Raw genomic sequence first — 14,800 nt, forward strand, 5'->3', positions numbered from 1 at the left:
GTATTGCACTCGTCACCCACCGCTAGTCATTCTATCACGAAAGCTAGCAATGCCACCAGTGTAATTTTACAACAATAATTTTACAGCACGAGACGTTCTCCAAGGTGCTTCAAGGTGAAATGAGAATAGCAAATCAAATAAAAGGTAAATTGTCATTCTAAATACCGCAAAAATATGATTCATGTGATGGCTTATATATGATTTTTTTTTAAAACAGCCATTGAATTGGCACGTGTAAAACAAAAATAGCAATCTTATATTTTCTAAATATAAAACAATATAACAAAAAACATGCTGTATAGGCTATTTATGCTGACATGGGTAGTTATAGCCTACATGAGTGATCCTTTAACTTATGTTGTCAGTGTAATTGGCAGGCTGCTTAACTGGTGTTCTCAGCCCCACAACTCTTAAATTCTACTTTTTTCAGACAGTGATGGTACAGGCAATGAGGCAGAGATCACAGGGAGAGGAGAAACACCAGGAGATCAGATAGAAGAGGAAAGAGGAGGAAAGGAAAGAGGACCAACAGAGAATGAGGAAACAGAGAAAGATGAAATAGGCAGAGATGTATAAAGTACTGGAGAAAAGTAGTGGAGTAGAAGTACCAGTACCATCTTGTCAAATGACTCAAAAGTAACCTTTCCTTACCTTACTCAAGTAGAAGGACAAAAGTATTCAAAATGTGTTATACTTAAGTAAAGCAAGTAGAAGTATTTCAAGTTTTGCTACTTGAGTAAAAAGTAGAAGTAGAAGTAAAAGTACTGCATTAAAAAAATGGGAGAAAAGAAAGTCAGTCAAAAGTTTGAATACCATTTGGTTTATTAGAACTCTGTACAATAAGTCTGTTATGAAGTGCAAATACCATTATGGTTTGTTATTAAAAATGAATTATGTTTTTGTCCCTCAAAGGAGAACATTGAATCTAAATAGGGCCAGGGATGGCAGCCGTCATCCTCCTCATCCTCGCCGCAATGTGAGGTGGTCGTGGTCCTGAATCAATGTAAGCGGTAGAATGAATAAAATGAATAATGGTCTTGGATCACTGTGAACGGTAAAATAAACAGTATAAATGATGAGCAGGAAAATTAACAATGCTCCAGGATTGCTGTGAGCGGTAAAATGAACAATGGTCCTGGATCACAGTGAGCAGAATATAACAATGTTCCTGGATCGCTTTCAGCAGTGAAATGAATAACGATGTAGGATCACTGTGAACAGTACATAAACTGGTCCTGAATTGCTGTGAGCGGTAAAATGAACAATGGTAGCGAAATACACATTGGTCCTTAATCAATGTAAGTGGTAAAATGAATAATGGTCTTGGATCACTGTGAAAGGTAAAATAAACAGTAGTCTGGATCACTATAAATGGTGTGCAGGAAAATGAACAATGCACCAGGATCACTGTGAGCGGTACAATGGACAATGGTGATTGGCGAAAGAAACAATGATCCTGGGTCACTGTGATAAGTAAAATAAACTTTGGTCCTGGATCACTGTGAGTGGTAAATGAATAATGTTCCTGGATCACTGTAAGCGGTAAAATGAACAATGGTCCTGGATCACAGTGAGCAGTATATAAAAATGTTCCTGGATCGCTTTCAGCAGTGAAATGAATAATGATCCAGGAACTGTGAACAGTACCTAAACTGGTCCTGGATTGCTGTGAGCGGTAAAATGAACAATGGTCCTGGATCACTATGATTGGTAAAATGAACTTCGGTCCTGGATGACTGTGAGTGGTCAAATGAATAATGCTCCTGGATCTCTTTAAGCAGTGAGCTGTAAAATAAACAATGTTCCAGGATCACTGTGAATGGTACATTGACACAGGTCCTGGATCACTATGAGTGGTAAGATTAACAATGGCCCTGGTTCACTTTGAGCAGTAAAATGAACAATGGCCCTGGATCACTGTGAACAGTAAAACCAACACTGGTACAGGATCGCTGTAATTGGCGAAATAAACAGTGTAAATGGTGAGCAGGAAAATGGACAATGCTCCAGGATCGCTGTGAGCGGTACAATGAACAATGGTCCTGGATCACTATGAGTGGTAGTATTAACAATGGTCCAGGATCTCTGTGAGCAATATATAAACGCTGGTCCTGTATTGCTGTGAGCGGTAAATAAAAATGGTCCTGGATCACTATGAGTGGTAATATTAACAATGGTCCAGGATCACTGTGAGCAGTAAATAAACAATGGTCCTGGATCACTGTGATAGGTGAAAGACACAATGATCCTGGCTCACTGTGATAAGTAAAATAAATTTGGTCCTGGATCACTGTGAGTGGTGAAATTAATAATGTTCCTGGATCACTGTAAGCGGTAAAATGAACAATGGTCCTCCTGGATCACTATGAGCAGTATATAATTATGTTCCTCGATCGCTTTCAGCTGTGAAATGAATAATGATCCAGGATCACTGTGAACAGTACATGAACTGGTCCTGGATTGCTGTGAGCAGTAAAATGAACAATGGTCCGTTATCACTGTGTTTGGCTAAATAAACAATGGCCCTGGATCACTATATGATTGGTAAAATGAACTTCGGTCCTGGATCACTGTGAGTGTATAAATGAATAATGATCCTGGGTCTCGGTGAGGGGTAAAATAAAAAATGCTCCAGGATCACTTTGAACGGTACATATACACTGGTCCTGGATCACAATGAGTGGTTAGATTAACAGATCTGGGGATGAATGAAAGAGATTGCCTGATGAAGGTCTAGTACCTAGGTCTAGTAAACGTCGTTTATTAAAGAAAGAACAGCGAAACAGCGTCGTTTATTAAAGAAAGAACAGCGAAATGGTCAGTGTGCGGGAGTTTCGTTAAACTATTGCTGAGTGACCCAAGGTGCCATCTCCGACGCACCTGCCAGCTGAGGTGTGCGAAAACAGCCGAAGTTTAACGTTTATGGTATAGAGAGAAAACAATATTTCAATTTCTTTGTATGACCTATGCATATGAAGAAACTGACAATAAAAGCCGACTTGACTTGACTTGACTTATTGATCCCCGAGGGGAAATTCAGGTGTCAAGTAGCTTACTGTACGTAAATACACATAAGGCCCACATGGACATTTAAAGACACATATAACACAGATAATAGTCTGTTTTAAAAATAAAAATTAAGAAAAAATAAAGCATATTCTGTGTAGACTAATGTGCAAAAAACATACTTTGAGTTGAGGTAGACAAGATTAAAATGACCAGAAATGAGTGTTGACAGACACACGTCTATGATCTAGTATTGTGATGTAGAAGTAAGAGGAAAAAAGACGTAAGCACAATGTCAAATGACAAAACATTTAAAAAGGACTTGTTTTTTCCTCCTGGATTGTCCCACATCTGTTGTCAAGCTGCTCTGAAATATGGATCTCTTATCAATATGTTGAGGACCAGTGTACTGCAGAGTCACTGGCCCTGAAAAGCATGAAAGATGAGCCAAAGCTCAATGCCTTGAACCTATATTCAGAGAGGTTTCGTTTTAGGAGGATCTATAAAGTACAATAACAAACACAAGCAGGTATGCGGAGACACACACACACACACACACACACACACGCACACACGCACACACGCACATACACACACACACACACACACACACACACACACACACACACGCACACACGCACACACGCACATACACTCACCACAAAATCTGAAGACAGGCCTACCTCTTCCCCAAATGCAGTAATTGACATTTAGGCGTAGCTTAAATATGGAAAGTATGGAATTGGTTGTGTACCAATAGCATTGCATTTGTGTGCTCCTTTCGTAAAGTCATAAAATGTGACTCGTCCATGTCCAACCAAAATTTGATACATCAAAGAAGAGAAAGGAGAAAGCAAGCCCATACACATGCGGCCCCCTCTGTGCTCTCCATCATTTTGTCATTCTCAAAGTGACCACTAGATGGTAGCCTCGACAAGCCAATTCAGGGTCAACTTCAGCATCTGAATGTGTTTAAAAAATTGACCGACCACGACCACTACATTACATTTTCAGCACAGGTCATGTTAAACCTATATAGTTACATGACTGTAGCAAAGGGGAGTAGAACTGCTCCAGTGGGACTCAACCCCAGGCCTACCGGGATGCCATGGGGTTCTGACCGCTAGGCCTATAAAGAGCCAGGCTTGTGACAGTCTGACAGTCTGAGCATACCCACTGTTCAATCTATCTATGAAGGACAAAGAGAAAAACAGAGACTTTTCTGCACAGCGAGCACCCATCTTCATTTTTTTTAATCTATTTTTATTTTTTACTTCTTTTTTTTAAATCTTTTTTATCTACAGAGCAACATGGGACATGAATATCCCCTCGGGGATAGTAAAGTTCAAATCTAAGTCAGTCTAGGTCTAACCGTAGGTCACAATGACCTATGTTCTATCAAAATGCAATTAGTTTTTGAAGTGAATACAGAATCCTCCTGGTGTTATTATTTTGTGCACACAGTGGTTCTATACAGAGACCCAGACTGTGGGTAGTCTATCTGTATCTGTGTCTCTTAATCAGTTTCTGTGTCTGTCTCTTACATATACAGACACAAGACACAGTGTGTGTGTGTGTGTGTGTGTGTGTGTGTGTGTGTGTGTGTGTGTGTGTGTGTGTGTGTGTGTGTGTGTGTGTGTGTGTGTGTGTGTGTGTGTGCCTGCGTGTGTCCATGTGTGGGTGTTTGTCTGTCTATGTTAGTGCCAGTCCTGGGGTGTGTTTCTCGACAACATTGTTGCTAACTAAAATAGCAACTTGCAATGCAGTTTCCCATTGAAAATCTTGTTTTGTTTAATATTGATATGTTTAAGGCCGCTGACAGCTTTGGCTGGGCCCAGGACAAAGTCATCTGAAAGGGCTCCCCACCCAATACATTTCTTGTAATGAGGACTCAATTATGGGCCCCCCATTTCCCTGGGCCCGGGACAGCCATACCCCCCCCCCCCCCCCCCCCCCCAGCTCCTAAAAATGGCTATTGGAAATTCAAAATGGCGGACCATGGAGAAGATTCCCATTTTCATGTATGAAAAGTGCAATTTTTCCAGTCATAATAAATACTTACAGTGTGATGGTGGTGGTAAGTATTCATGAAAAAGGTAACATTAGTAAATGGGCAGCATAAATTCTTGAAATAAACAACTAAAAATCTCACACAGTGTCCCTTTAAGTTATACATGTATTTTTAAAAGTAGGCACACGATTGAATCACACATCATGCAGACCTCATGCAATCAAAGTGTTTACATTTCAATTCAGAACGTCGATCTGTCCATGCCTCTTGCCAGAGTGGTGTCAGGCTGAGGCTACTCAAACTGATTCTAACAGATGTTTATAGAACATTACCTACTTGACACATGGCATTGATGGGAAACAGTATGTTTGTAACACTGTGGGGAAAATAAAAGATAGGCTATGGTCATTATTGAACTGCCAAATGGGAGAGAGAGAGAGAGAGAGAGAGAGAGAGAGAGAGAGAGAGAGAGAGAGAGAGAGAGAGAGAGAGAGAGAGAGAGAGAGAGAGAGAGAGAGAGAGAGACTGTGGCTGGCTCAAATCAATACCCAGAAAACAAGAAAGCTTGCCAGGTAAGCACAGCACAGCTCTCCGTGCATTAGGAGACCATTTAGCCATTACCGTGGGGGGGTGCAGCTTCCTCTCTCCCTCAGATGCAGGGACACAAAGAGAGACCGAGCATCTCTTTCATTCACCCATCCATCCATCCGTCCATTCAGAGAGAGAGAGAGAGAGAGAGAGAGAGAGAGAGAGAGAGAGAGAGAGAGAGATTGAAGGGGTAACAATGGGTTCTTGAGTTTCCATCTATATGAATGATGCAGTTACTATTAATGTCAATGGAAATGTTCCGAAGTTAGGCAGCTTGTTCTTGCTGCTCGGATGGAATTCAACCAGATTCCCGCTCTTCTTTTTTGCCCCTCTCTGTCCAGCCCTCCCACACATTCGCTCGCGTGCGCACACATCCACTCACACACGCACACGCATGCACACGATATACACACGTCGAGCACACACACACACATCACACGACCCCCTCCCTTTCTCTCCCGTCTCCCTTTTCTACTCTTCTACAACAAATATGGCCGCTAAATCGGATGGTGCAGCCGTCTCCTTGCAAAACGAAACAGCGCCCGCGTGCCTGCCCGGTCCCCAGCAACGGTCGCCACAGCCTCGCCAACCCGCTCAGCGCTACACGGTTCTGGACTGCTGCTGGACACTCTGTGCCCTTTTGGTCTTTTTCTCGGACGGGGCCTCAGACCTGTGGCTAGCGGCCGACTATTTCCTAAGGGGGAACTACTGGTGCTTCGCGCCGACGCTGGTTTTCATTATTGTCCCGTCTCTGGTTGTGCAAGTGCTCAGCTTCCGATGGTTCGCCTACGATTTCGCCGACACCAGTGCGAGCGACACGGCAGCAGCCGCGGTGGTCGCGGCGTCTGGCGGTGGCGGTGGAGGTGCGGATAGCCATTTCAGCACCAAGGGCAGCGGCGATCATCAGCGGGGCGCTGGCCGCTCGGATGCGACTGATGAGGCGCTGCCTGCTGCCGCCACGAAAACTCGAACCACGGCAGAGAGCTGCTGCAGAGCCTGCGTGTGGCTCTTCCAGAGCCTGGTTCACATCCTGCAGCTGGCTCAAGTCTGGAGGTAAGACATTTCAACTGCCTTTCAAAGACAGGTAGAACGTACAAAGAGCCCAGGGAGGCTCTTTATCCAGGGTGTCAGACGAGGAGCCTGGACAGAAAGATTAATGTGCATGTGCGGTCAGATCACAATATTTGCCCACTCCACTTCAGTTTAAGAAAACATACCGTGGAGTAGGCTATCAGTTCGATGTGGGTTCCGGCACAATTATTTGCCCCAAATGCAATATTACAGTCAGCTCATACAAATGGTGAAAGCTGTAATTTGACACTCTTTTGTGAACAGCCTTCTAGCCCCCATCAAGTGTAGCACACCCACATCAAAGCGTGAATGGGAGAAGGACTGAGCCTGTGTGATGATGTGGTGTGTGGAAACGGTTGGGTTTGTATCGGAGCTAGTCATTTTTTTTATAGCCATCACGGCAGGAAATTAATTAGGATAGCTCTATCATTCATCACCAGTCACAAGGGGAGCTATTTAATGGCGATAAAATGCCTTCTCTCTCCGGTAATAATTCATATCTAGGTCATGAGGGTGTCGCTGTATTTACAGAGGAACTTCAAGTGAGGTGAAACGCGCGCACAGACGCACACAGAACAGGTGATTAGGCAAGAGTTATTTCTCCTCGAGACAATTTCCGTACAATATTTCCTGTTGTCTCGTGCCAGTTCATCATCATCTGTGAGGTATTGGGGGGGGGGGGGGGGGGGATTCGTTAGCCCCTCCTCCTCATCCATCGCTCGAGCTTCTGGGTCAATAATCTCCCGGAGAGAAAAGTCGTCTCATCTACTCATTCAATCTGTCAAGCGGCAATCCGCCTTTACACACACACACACACACACACACACACACACACACACACACACACACACACACACACACACACACACACACACACACACACACACACACACACACACACACACACATACACACACGCATTGTCTTCTGAGCAAAGGGAAACGCATCCATAATGCTTGGTGCTTAGGGAAGCTTCATAGAATGGGCTAGTGTAAAGCCTACTGCATAGTTGGAGTGCTATAAGGCTGCCTGAGCCAGAGCGTTGTCGTGATATGTTTATGGCTGTTCATCACAGTAATGGTTTTCTATATGTATTATCTTTTGGTGTGTGTACATTTAGCATCTGTAATGGGTATACAGTATGTCTCTGAGACAGTTCACCTCTGCTCCATTTCTTCTGATTGCAATATTCTCCAATAGTATATGTGTTATCTTTTGATGTATGTAGGCTACATTTAGCATCTGTAATAGGTATACAGTATGTATGAAACGGTTCACCTCTGCTCTGTATTGCGATATTCCAATATTTATGACTAGCAAGCCGAACAAGAGTATGAAGCATTTACTCACATACAAAAACTTACCAGCACTTGCAGTGTCTAGTCCTGATGGAGGCCACACCTTGGCCGAATCATGGCGGCGTTTTTAACATGTCTGTAATGATTTAGCCGTTTAATAAAGCTATTTCAACTTTGTGGAAGAGTGCCTTGGATAGTCAAGCACTCACAGAGCCTTGTTGTCGCCATAGCCAGGCTAGATCAAGTCATCTCTGAAGCAGATTTGACCTGACCACAGTGGGCATTAAGACATGTAGATCAGCTGTTTAGTGAAGTCAGTTGAGCTGAGGCCGCATTTTTTTTTCTTCCAGTATTGAAACCTCTGCTGAAGACTACAGTTAGGCTTCAATGATGTTTCATCTGCACTTGATTTGTCGGCCTCTATTAAAAGCGACTTTGTTGGGTTTGTTCTGTGTATTTAGTAGTCATTCACATTCACAAGTTGTTACTATCACTAGGGTTGTGGATACGCTCTGACTGACTCGTCAATGAGCCTGGCTCCTAGCCTGATTATCATCGACTTCCAAATCTCTTCGAGACTTGCTCTGATCAAAAGCATAACAATTAACATTTCCCAAACAGCATGGTTGCCCCTCCTCACTTGGTTTGCTGTCGGTTGTTTTCTTCCTGACAAAGTGGGAGGAGTTCCCAAGTTTTTCCAGAGGAGTTTCTCCGGAGCTGAGAAATTATATTTGTATTGCTCCTTGCCTGACGCAACGCTGAAGATGTTGCGTCACTAGGAGGGCGCAGGGCGCGGCCTGGCTACCTGGCTCTTAGGTGTACTGTAGCCTATAGCAGTCAGAGCATCATAGGCCGGGGTTCGAAGCCGGGTGTGGCAACTCTCCTCCTCCCCTAAGATTCAAGAGTTTATTGTCATTGTCATAGAATTCAATGAAATTGTGTGTTCAATGACCTCTTTAAAATATTGTACATTTTATGAACTCAATGAAGAATGCATATGAAGGCAGAAATGCGTGCAAATAAAGAAAAAAGCCACTCTTTCTTAAAAAAAAATCTTAAAGAATTTGCCAGAACCCTCGCACAAAAACACATGAGAATGAGTGAAGCGTGCTCCACGCTAAGAAATAGAACTCACAAATTCCATTGAGGACATTAAAATAACATTGTCCATCCATACAGTCTCCTTGCCACTGACTTGGTTTCTCTTGCACTGGATTTGCAAGACTGTTGTTGCCATGGGCCTGTAGTTCAGTGTTGCCAGATTGGGCGGTTACCTGCCCAATTGGGCTGCTTGGGATGGCCGTCTGCGGATAAAAATGGGAAAAATCGTCTATTTGGCATTTTTTTCTGCAGTTTTATGCTCATAGAAAGCAATGCAATTTACTCAAATTGAACGGAATTTAGCGCTTCTTGGTGGTATTTGAGCACCTTTTGGGCGGGATTTGATCAAACACATCTGGCAACATTGCTGTGGTTGTGCTTGAACTGCTCTAGTTGTCTTCATGTGCCCGTCTTCCCCAAGGACTAGCTTGACTCCCCCCATACTCAGCGCTGTTAGCGCTGGTTGCTAGCTTGACTATCTGACCTCCATAGTCAGTGCTGTTAGCGCTGGTTGCTGTGTAAATAGAGGCCCGCATGTGAGTCTTCATTCACTAAGACATGCCCTTGACCCCAGTGTTGAATAAGTCATCTGCCTCCACACACGTGTGCACATGTGCACGCATGCATGTGCGCACACACACACACACACACATATACAGTTACAGGCACACACATACACACACACACACACACACACACACACACACACACACACACACACACACACACACACACACACACACACACACACACACACTGGCACCTTCTCTGGTCTAGTCTGCCCAGAGCAGATTGATGTGATTGGCAGTGACAGGCGCGAGCTGCTGCCTGGCGCTGCTCCAGTGCCCCGCGGATCCACAGGGCAGCAAGGGGTTAATGATGTTTACTACAACTGATCTCAAGGCCCTCACAGCCACGCCAATCATCCTCTCTTCTCTCTCTCCTCTTGCCCTCTGCCTCTTTACTCTAAGGCCCTCACAGCCACGCCAATTATCCTCTCTCTTCTCTCCTCTCCTCTCGCCCTCTGCCTCTTTACTGTAACTCTGTCTCTGTATGTCTCTCGCTCTCTCTGTCTCTGTCTCTCTCTGTCTCTGTCACTCTCTCTCTCTCTCTCTCTCTCTCTCTCTCTCTGTGTCTCCCTACGTATATCCTTCATATACCCCCCCCCCTGTTCCACTCTATATGTCCACCTTCCTCATTATCAGCCTGCTGCCTGCTTAATCCCCTTGTCTTTTTGGAGGACTCCCCCTCCATCTCCTCTCTTCTCCTCCTCTCTCTCTCTCTCTCTCTCTCTGTTTCCCTCTCTTAATGCGTGTGCACATGCGCGTGCACACACACACACACACACACACACACACACACCACACACACACACACACACACACACACACACACACACACACCACACACACACACACACACCACCCCATTCCTGTGAAGATGCATGTAGCAGTGGACAGATGGGCTTCTTCATATGACGAACGATCTTGATGATGACGAACGCACACTGTCATTCATACATATTAACATGCGTACATATTAACATATACTGTACCTGCACATACTCTTCTCTCTCTCTCTCTCTCTCTCTCTCTCTCTCTCTCTCTCTCTCTCTCTCTCTCTCACACACACACACACACACACACACACACACACACACACACACACACACACACTGCACTGCACTGCATGCTGGGATTGTGGGCGTGTGGGAGCGTGAGTGTGTGTGAGTGGCACGGAGGGACTTTCAAACTTTTTCTCCTATCTTTTTCTTTCTTTCAGGGTTTTGTAGCTGTTTCGTAGACCGATTTAGACCGATTTAAAAGTTCTGGTTGGTTTACTGGGCTGCGGGAGCCTCTGAGCTTCCGACAGCGTGGAGATGGCGTGTAACACTCCAGCTCTTTCGCTGCGGAATGGAGTCAGGTGCGTCCCCGTGGATGGCGTTTCGGTGGAAAAGTTTTGTTGGAGATGAGTAAGGAGGTCGGCGGTGAAAACATTGTGTCGGCCTCCAGAATGAACACAGCAGTCGTTGTGTTTTTGTCACGGGAGGCCCTAGCAAACAGGCTGGTGGAAAGCGGCGTTTAAGGTAAGTGGAGTTTTTTGTTAGAGTTACGCCTTTACATTCGCCAACGACTAGAGTTGTTATTTCCAATGTTTCACCTTTTATCCCGAACGAGCTAATTGAGAGAGAACTCTCGAGATTCGGGAAACAGGCTAGTCCAATGAAACTGATTTCCCTTGGATGTAAGGATGCATCCTTAAGTCATGTATTGTCATTTCGAAGACAGATGCACATGTTCTTACCGGCAAACTCGCCGGCGTCTTAATGTATCCTTTCGCTGTGTGTATGAAGGAAGATCGTACATGTTGTATGCCAGTACAGGGGAAATGCGGTGCTTTGAGTGTGGACTTCAGGGCCATATAAAAGCTACGTGTCCCTCTAGAACTGATTTGGGGGGCGAGGGGGGGCAGCAGATGAGTAGCGAGGGCAGGGCTGCTGCAGGTAGGGAGGAGGTGCACGCTGATAGTGGAGCTCACAGGAGCGAACGCAAGCTGGTTGAGGAGTCAGTGACCCAGGCGACCACGGAGGGGCCCGGTGGCTGAGAGTGGTGCTGAGTTAAGCAGGGGAGAAATGGTAACTGAGACTGAGATTGTTGTTGTTAGTGAGCAGGCTGGTATTGATGCGCAGTCCGCTGGTGGTTCAGAGGAGGTGGTAGGCGCGGTCAGCAGTGCAGACGCTAGCGTGGACGGAGGCATGTTGCCTGATGAGAAAGAGTTGCTGTCTGACGACGAGATAGAAGAAGATGACACCTGCTCAGAATATTCCGATATTTCTGAGGTGACTGTCCTCACAGATAACAGAGGATAATGTTTACTCCCTGGAGAGCATAGTGAAATTTTTGGATGATACATTTGGACGGGCTGTTGATGTGCGGGAGTTTTTCCCCGATTTAAAGAAATTTGATCAGTCTGTGATGTACTGGAGAAAGAAGGCAGGGCCGAAACAGTTTGAGTAAAAGGAAGAATTATCGTTTGAAAAATCATTTGGCGAAAATACGAAAACTACGGAAGCTTCAGTGTTTGGGAAAGTGATTTTAGTTTATGCTATTTAGTTCTCCATGATGGCTCCACTTTTTATGTCTTTCTTTTTGGGTTCTGGTTGTTTCGTTTCTCTTTGTTCTCTTTTCCCCCCTTTTCTTTTTCTCTATGGAAACTTTAAACTGTGGGATCCCTTAATATCAATAGTGGGAGGGATAGGGGGAAAAGGGCTCTGGTGTCAGAGTATGTAAAGTTAAAGGGATTGGATGTGGTGTTTTTACAGGAAACACATACAGACTGTTACAATGAAAATTGAATGGAGGAGATGGTGGGAGGGGGAGTGCATTTTGAGTCATGGGACTAATTTAAGTGCTGGGGTTGCAGTGCATTTATGGGAAACATTTAGATGTCACATTGGAATCTACTGTTGAGGTGGTGCAGGGGAGGGTATTAATGGCAAGAGTGGGGATAAAAGGGAATCTTACATACTGGTTAATGTCTATGCCTATAACACTGGGGCTGAACGAATGACACTCTATAGGAGGTTGGGGGATTTCTTAAAGCAACAGAACCTGGATGCATGCCGTGATTATGGGGGGGGGACTGGAATTCCACAGTAAACGGGGCCCCTGGATAGACTCGGGGAGGAGAGTCACCCCGCATCGGGGCGGGTATTAGACACATTTTTGTGAAGGAGTTGGATATGTTTGATGTATGGAGAAGTAGAAATCCTTTGGCTAAACAATACACATGGGTTAAAGCAGTGGACTCAAGGGTGGCGGTGCTAGATTAGACAGTTTTATGTGTCGGGGTCTCATAATAACAAAATTGTAAATTCCCTTATCATGCCTTGTGGGTTCTCAGACCATCATTTGGTTACAGTGGTTTTCTGTTTATCAACTTCACCAAGGCCAAAATATTACTGGCATTTTAACAATACGCTCTTAAAGGATAATACTTTTTTGTGAAAATTTTGGTTTCTTTTTGGGAGATCTGGAGGGCTCGGAGGGGTGATTTTGAGACTGTCTGTCAATGGTGGGAGATGGGTAAAACTCAAATACGGTTGTTCTGCCAGAGGTATACTTTCAATGCTACTGCCATTTTGAAGGGGAATATAAGAAGGTTGGAGGAGGAGATTAGTAGGATGGAGGCGGGGGGGATGTGAATGCACTTGTGGACATTAATGAAAAAAAGAAAGAACTGAGTTCATTTTTGCATGAACGAGCAAAAGGGGCCTGGTGAGAGCCAGGTTCTCTTCGGTGAAGGACATGGACGCTCCAACCTCATATTTTTTTAACTTGGGAGCGGAAGGCAGTGCAGCAGAAGCACATGGTTTTCCTAAAGCGCCAAGATGGGACCGTAACTACCAACCCCGTGGAAATGAGAGACATTGCAATAGACTTCTTTGGGGGCCTGTACAGCAAAACAGAATGTGACCCTCTGTGTGCTGAGCAGCTGTGCCAGGGCCTCCCAGTCCTAAGCCCAGAGGACAGGGTGCCCTGGACCGGGAAATGACCTTTCTGGAGTTGACTGAGGCGGTCCAGCAAATGGCGAAGGGGCGGGCGCCAGGAATTGACGGTCCCTGTCAGCGGACTTTTATCAGCACTTCTGGGGACTATTGGTCAGGACCTATTTTGAAATGCTGCAGGAATGTTTCAGGGAGCGACGGCTGCCAACAAGCTCCAGGCGTGCTTGTGCTGTCGCTTCTTCTACCCAAAAAGGGGGACTTGGGGTTGCTGAAGAACTGGAGGCCTGTTTCCTTATTGTGTTTGGATTACAAAATTTTTTCCAAGTGCCTGGCAAACAGAATTAAGCAATTTTTGTCGCTCCTTGTCCATGAGGATCAGTCGTATTGTGTGCCAGGGCGCACAATAACAGACAATCTGTTTCTTGTGAGAGATGTTATTGACTGTGCACAACTCAAAGACATTGATGTGGGTCTTCTATCCATTTGATCAGAAAAATGCTTTTGATAGGGTGAATCATGAGTATCTGTTTAATGTTGAAGGTTTTTGGTTTGGGGAAAGGATGTTGGCGTGGCTAAAACTATTGTACAGTGATGCGTCCTGTCATACTTAAGGTGGGAGGGGGGTTAAGCAGGCCTATCGAACTGACACGTGGGATACGGCAGGGGTGTCCACTGTCAGGCCAGTTATATACCCCTGGCCATAGAACCACTCTTGAGTAAGCTCAGGGAGGGCTTAAGGGGTTTTGTGGTTCCCTGGGGATCCTAAGGGGCCACGTGTAGCATTTCAGCATACGCTGATGATGTAACTGGCGGCGTTTATTTCTCATCAGGGGGGATGTTGATTATGTGTGTGGGCATTAGAGGCATATGGGAAAGCATCGTCAGCCATGGTAAACTGGGGCAAAAAGTGAAGGGTTTTTAATGGGAAGTGGGCCGATAGTGGCCCACCTTCTCTTCCTGGGGGACTGGAGTGGGGGAGGGAGGGGCTCAAAGTGTTGGGGGGTTTTTGTGGGGGGGCTCTACATTTCAGGAGAGGAATTGGGAGGGGCTGCTGGGGAAGGTGTCTGCCAGGTTGTCTAGGTGGAATTGGCTGTTATCTGAGACTGTCCTACAGAGGTAGAGTTCTGGTCACGAATAAACCTGGCCGCCTCCATGCCTCTGGCATAGGTTCAGTGTCCTTGATCCACCTGAGAGTTTGGTGAGGGGAGCTCCAACGCA

The 14,800-nt window shown here is 45.3% G+C and overlaps 1 protein-coding gene across 1 annotated transcript in view; it reads left to right on the forward strand.

Annotated features, from left to right (window-relative positions):
* The first annotated feature begins 6,095 nt into the window (after positions 1 to 6,095).
* The window catches only part of xkr7a (XK related 7a), a 40,040-nt gene continuing 31,335 nt past the window's right edge, over positions 6,096 to 14,800 (forward strand). The window contains exon 1 of the mRNA XM_063207582.1: positions 6,096 to 6,658. Coding sequence (XP_063063652.1) covers positions 6,096 to 6,658 — 563 coding nt within the window. The remainder of the gene's footprint in view (positions 6,659 to 14,800) is intronic.

This window comes from Engraulis encrasicolus, chromosome 10 (genome assembly GCF_034702125.1).
Source record: "Engraulis encrasicolus isolate BLACKSEA-1 chromosome 10, IST_EnEncr_1.0, whole genome shotgun sequence".
In the NCBI taxonomy this organism is placed as follows: Eukaryota; Metazoa; Chordata; class Actinopteri; order Clupeiformes; family Engraulidae; genus Engraulis; species Engraulis encrasicolus.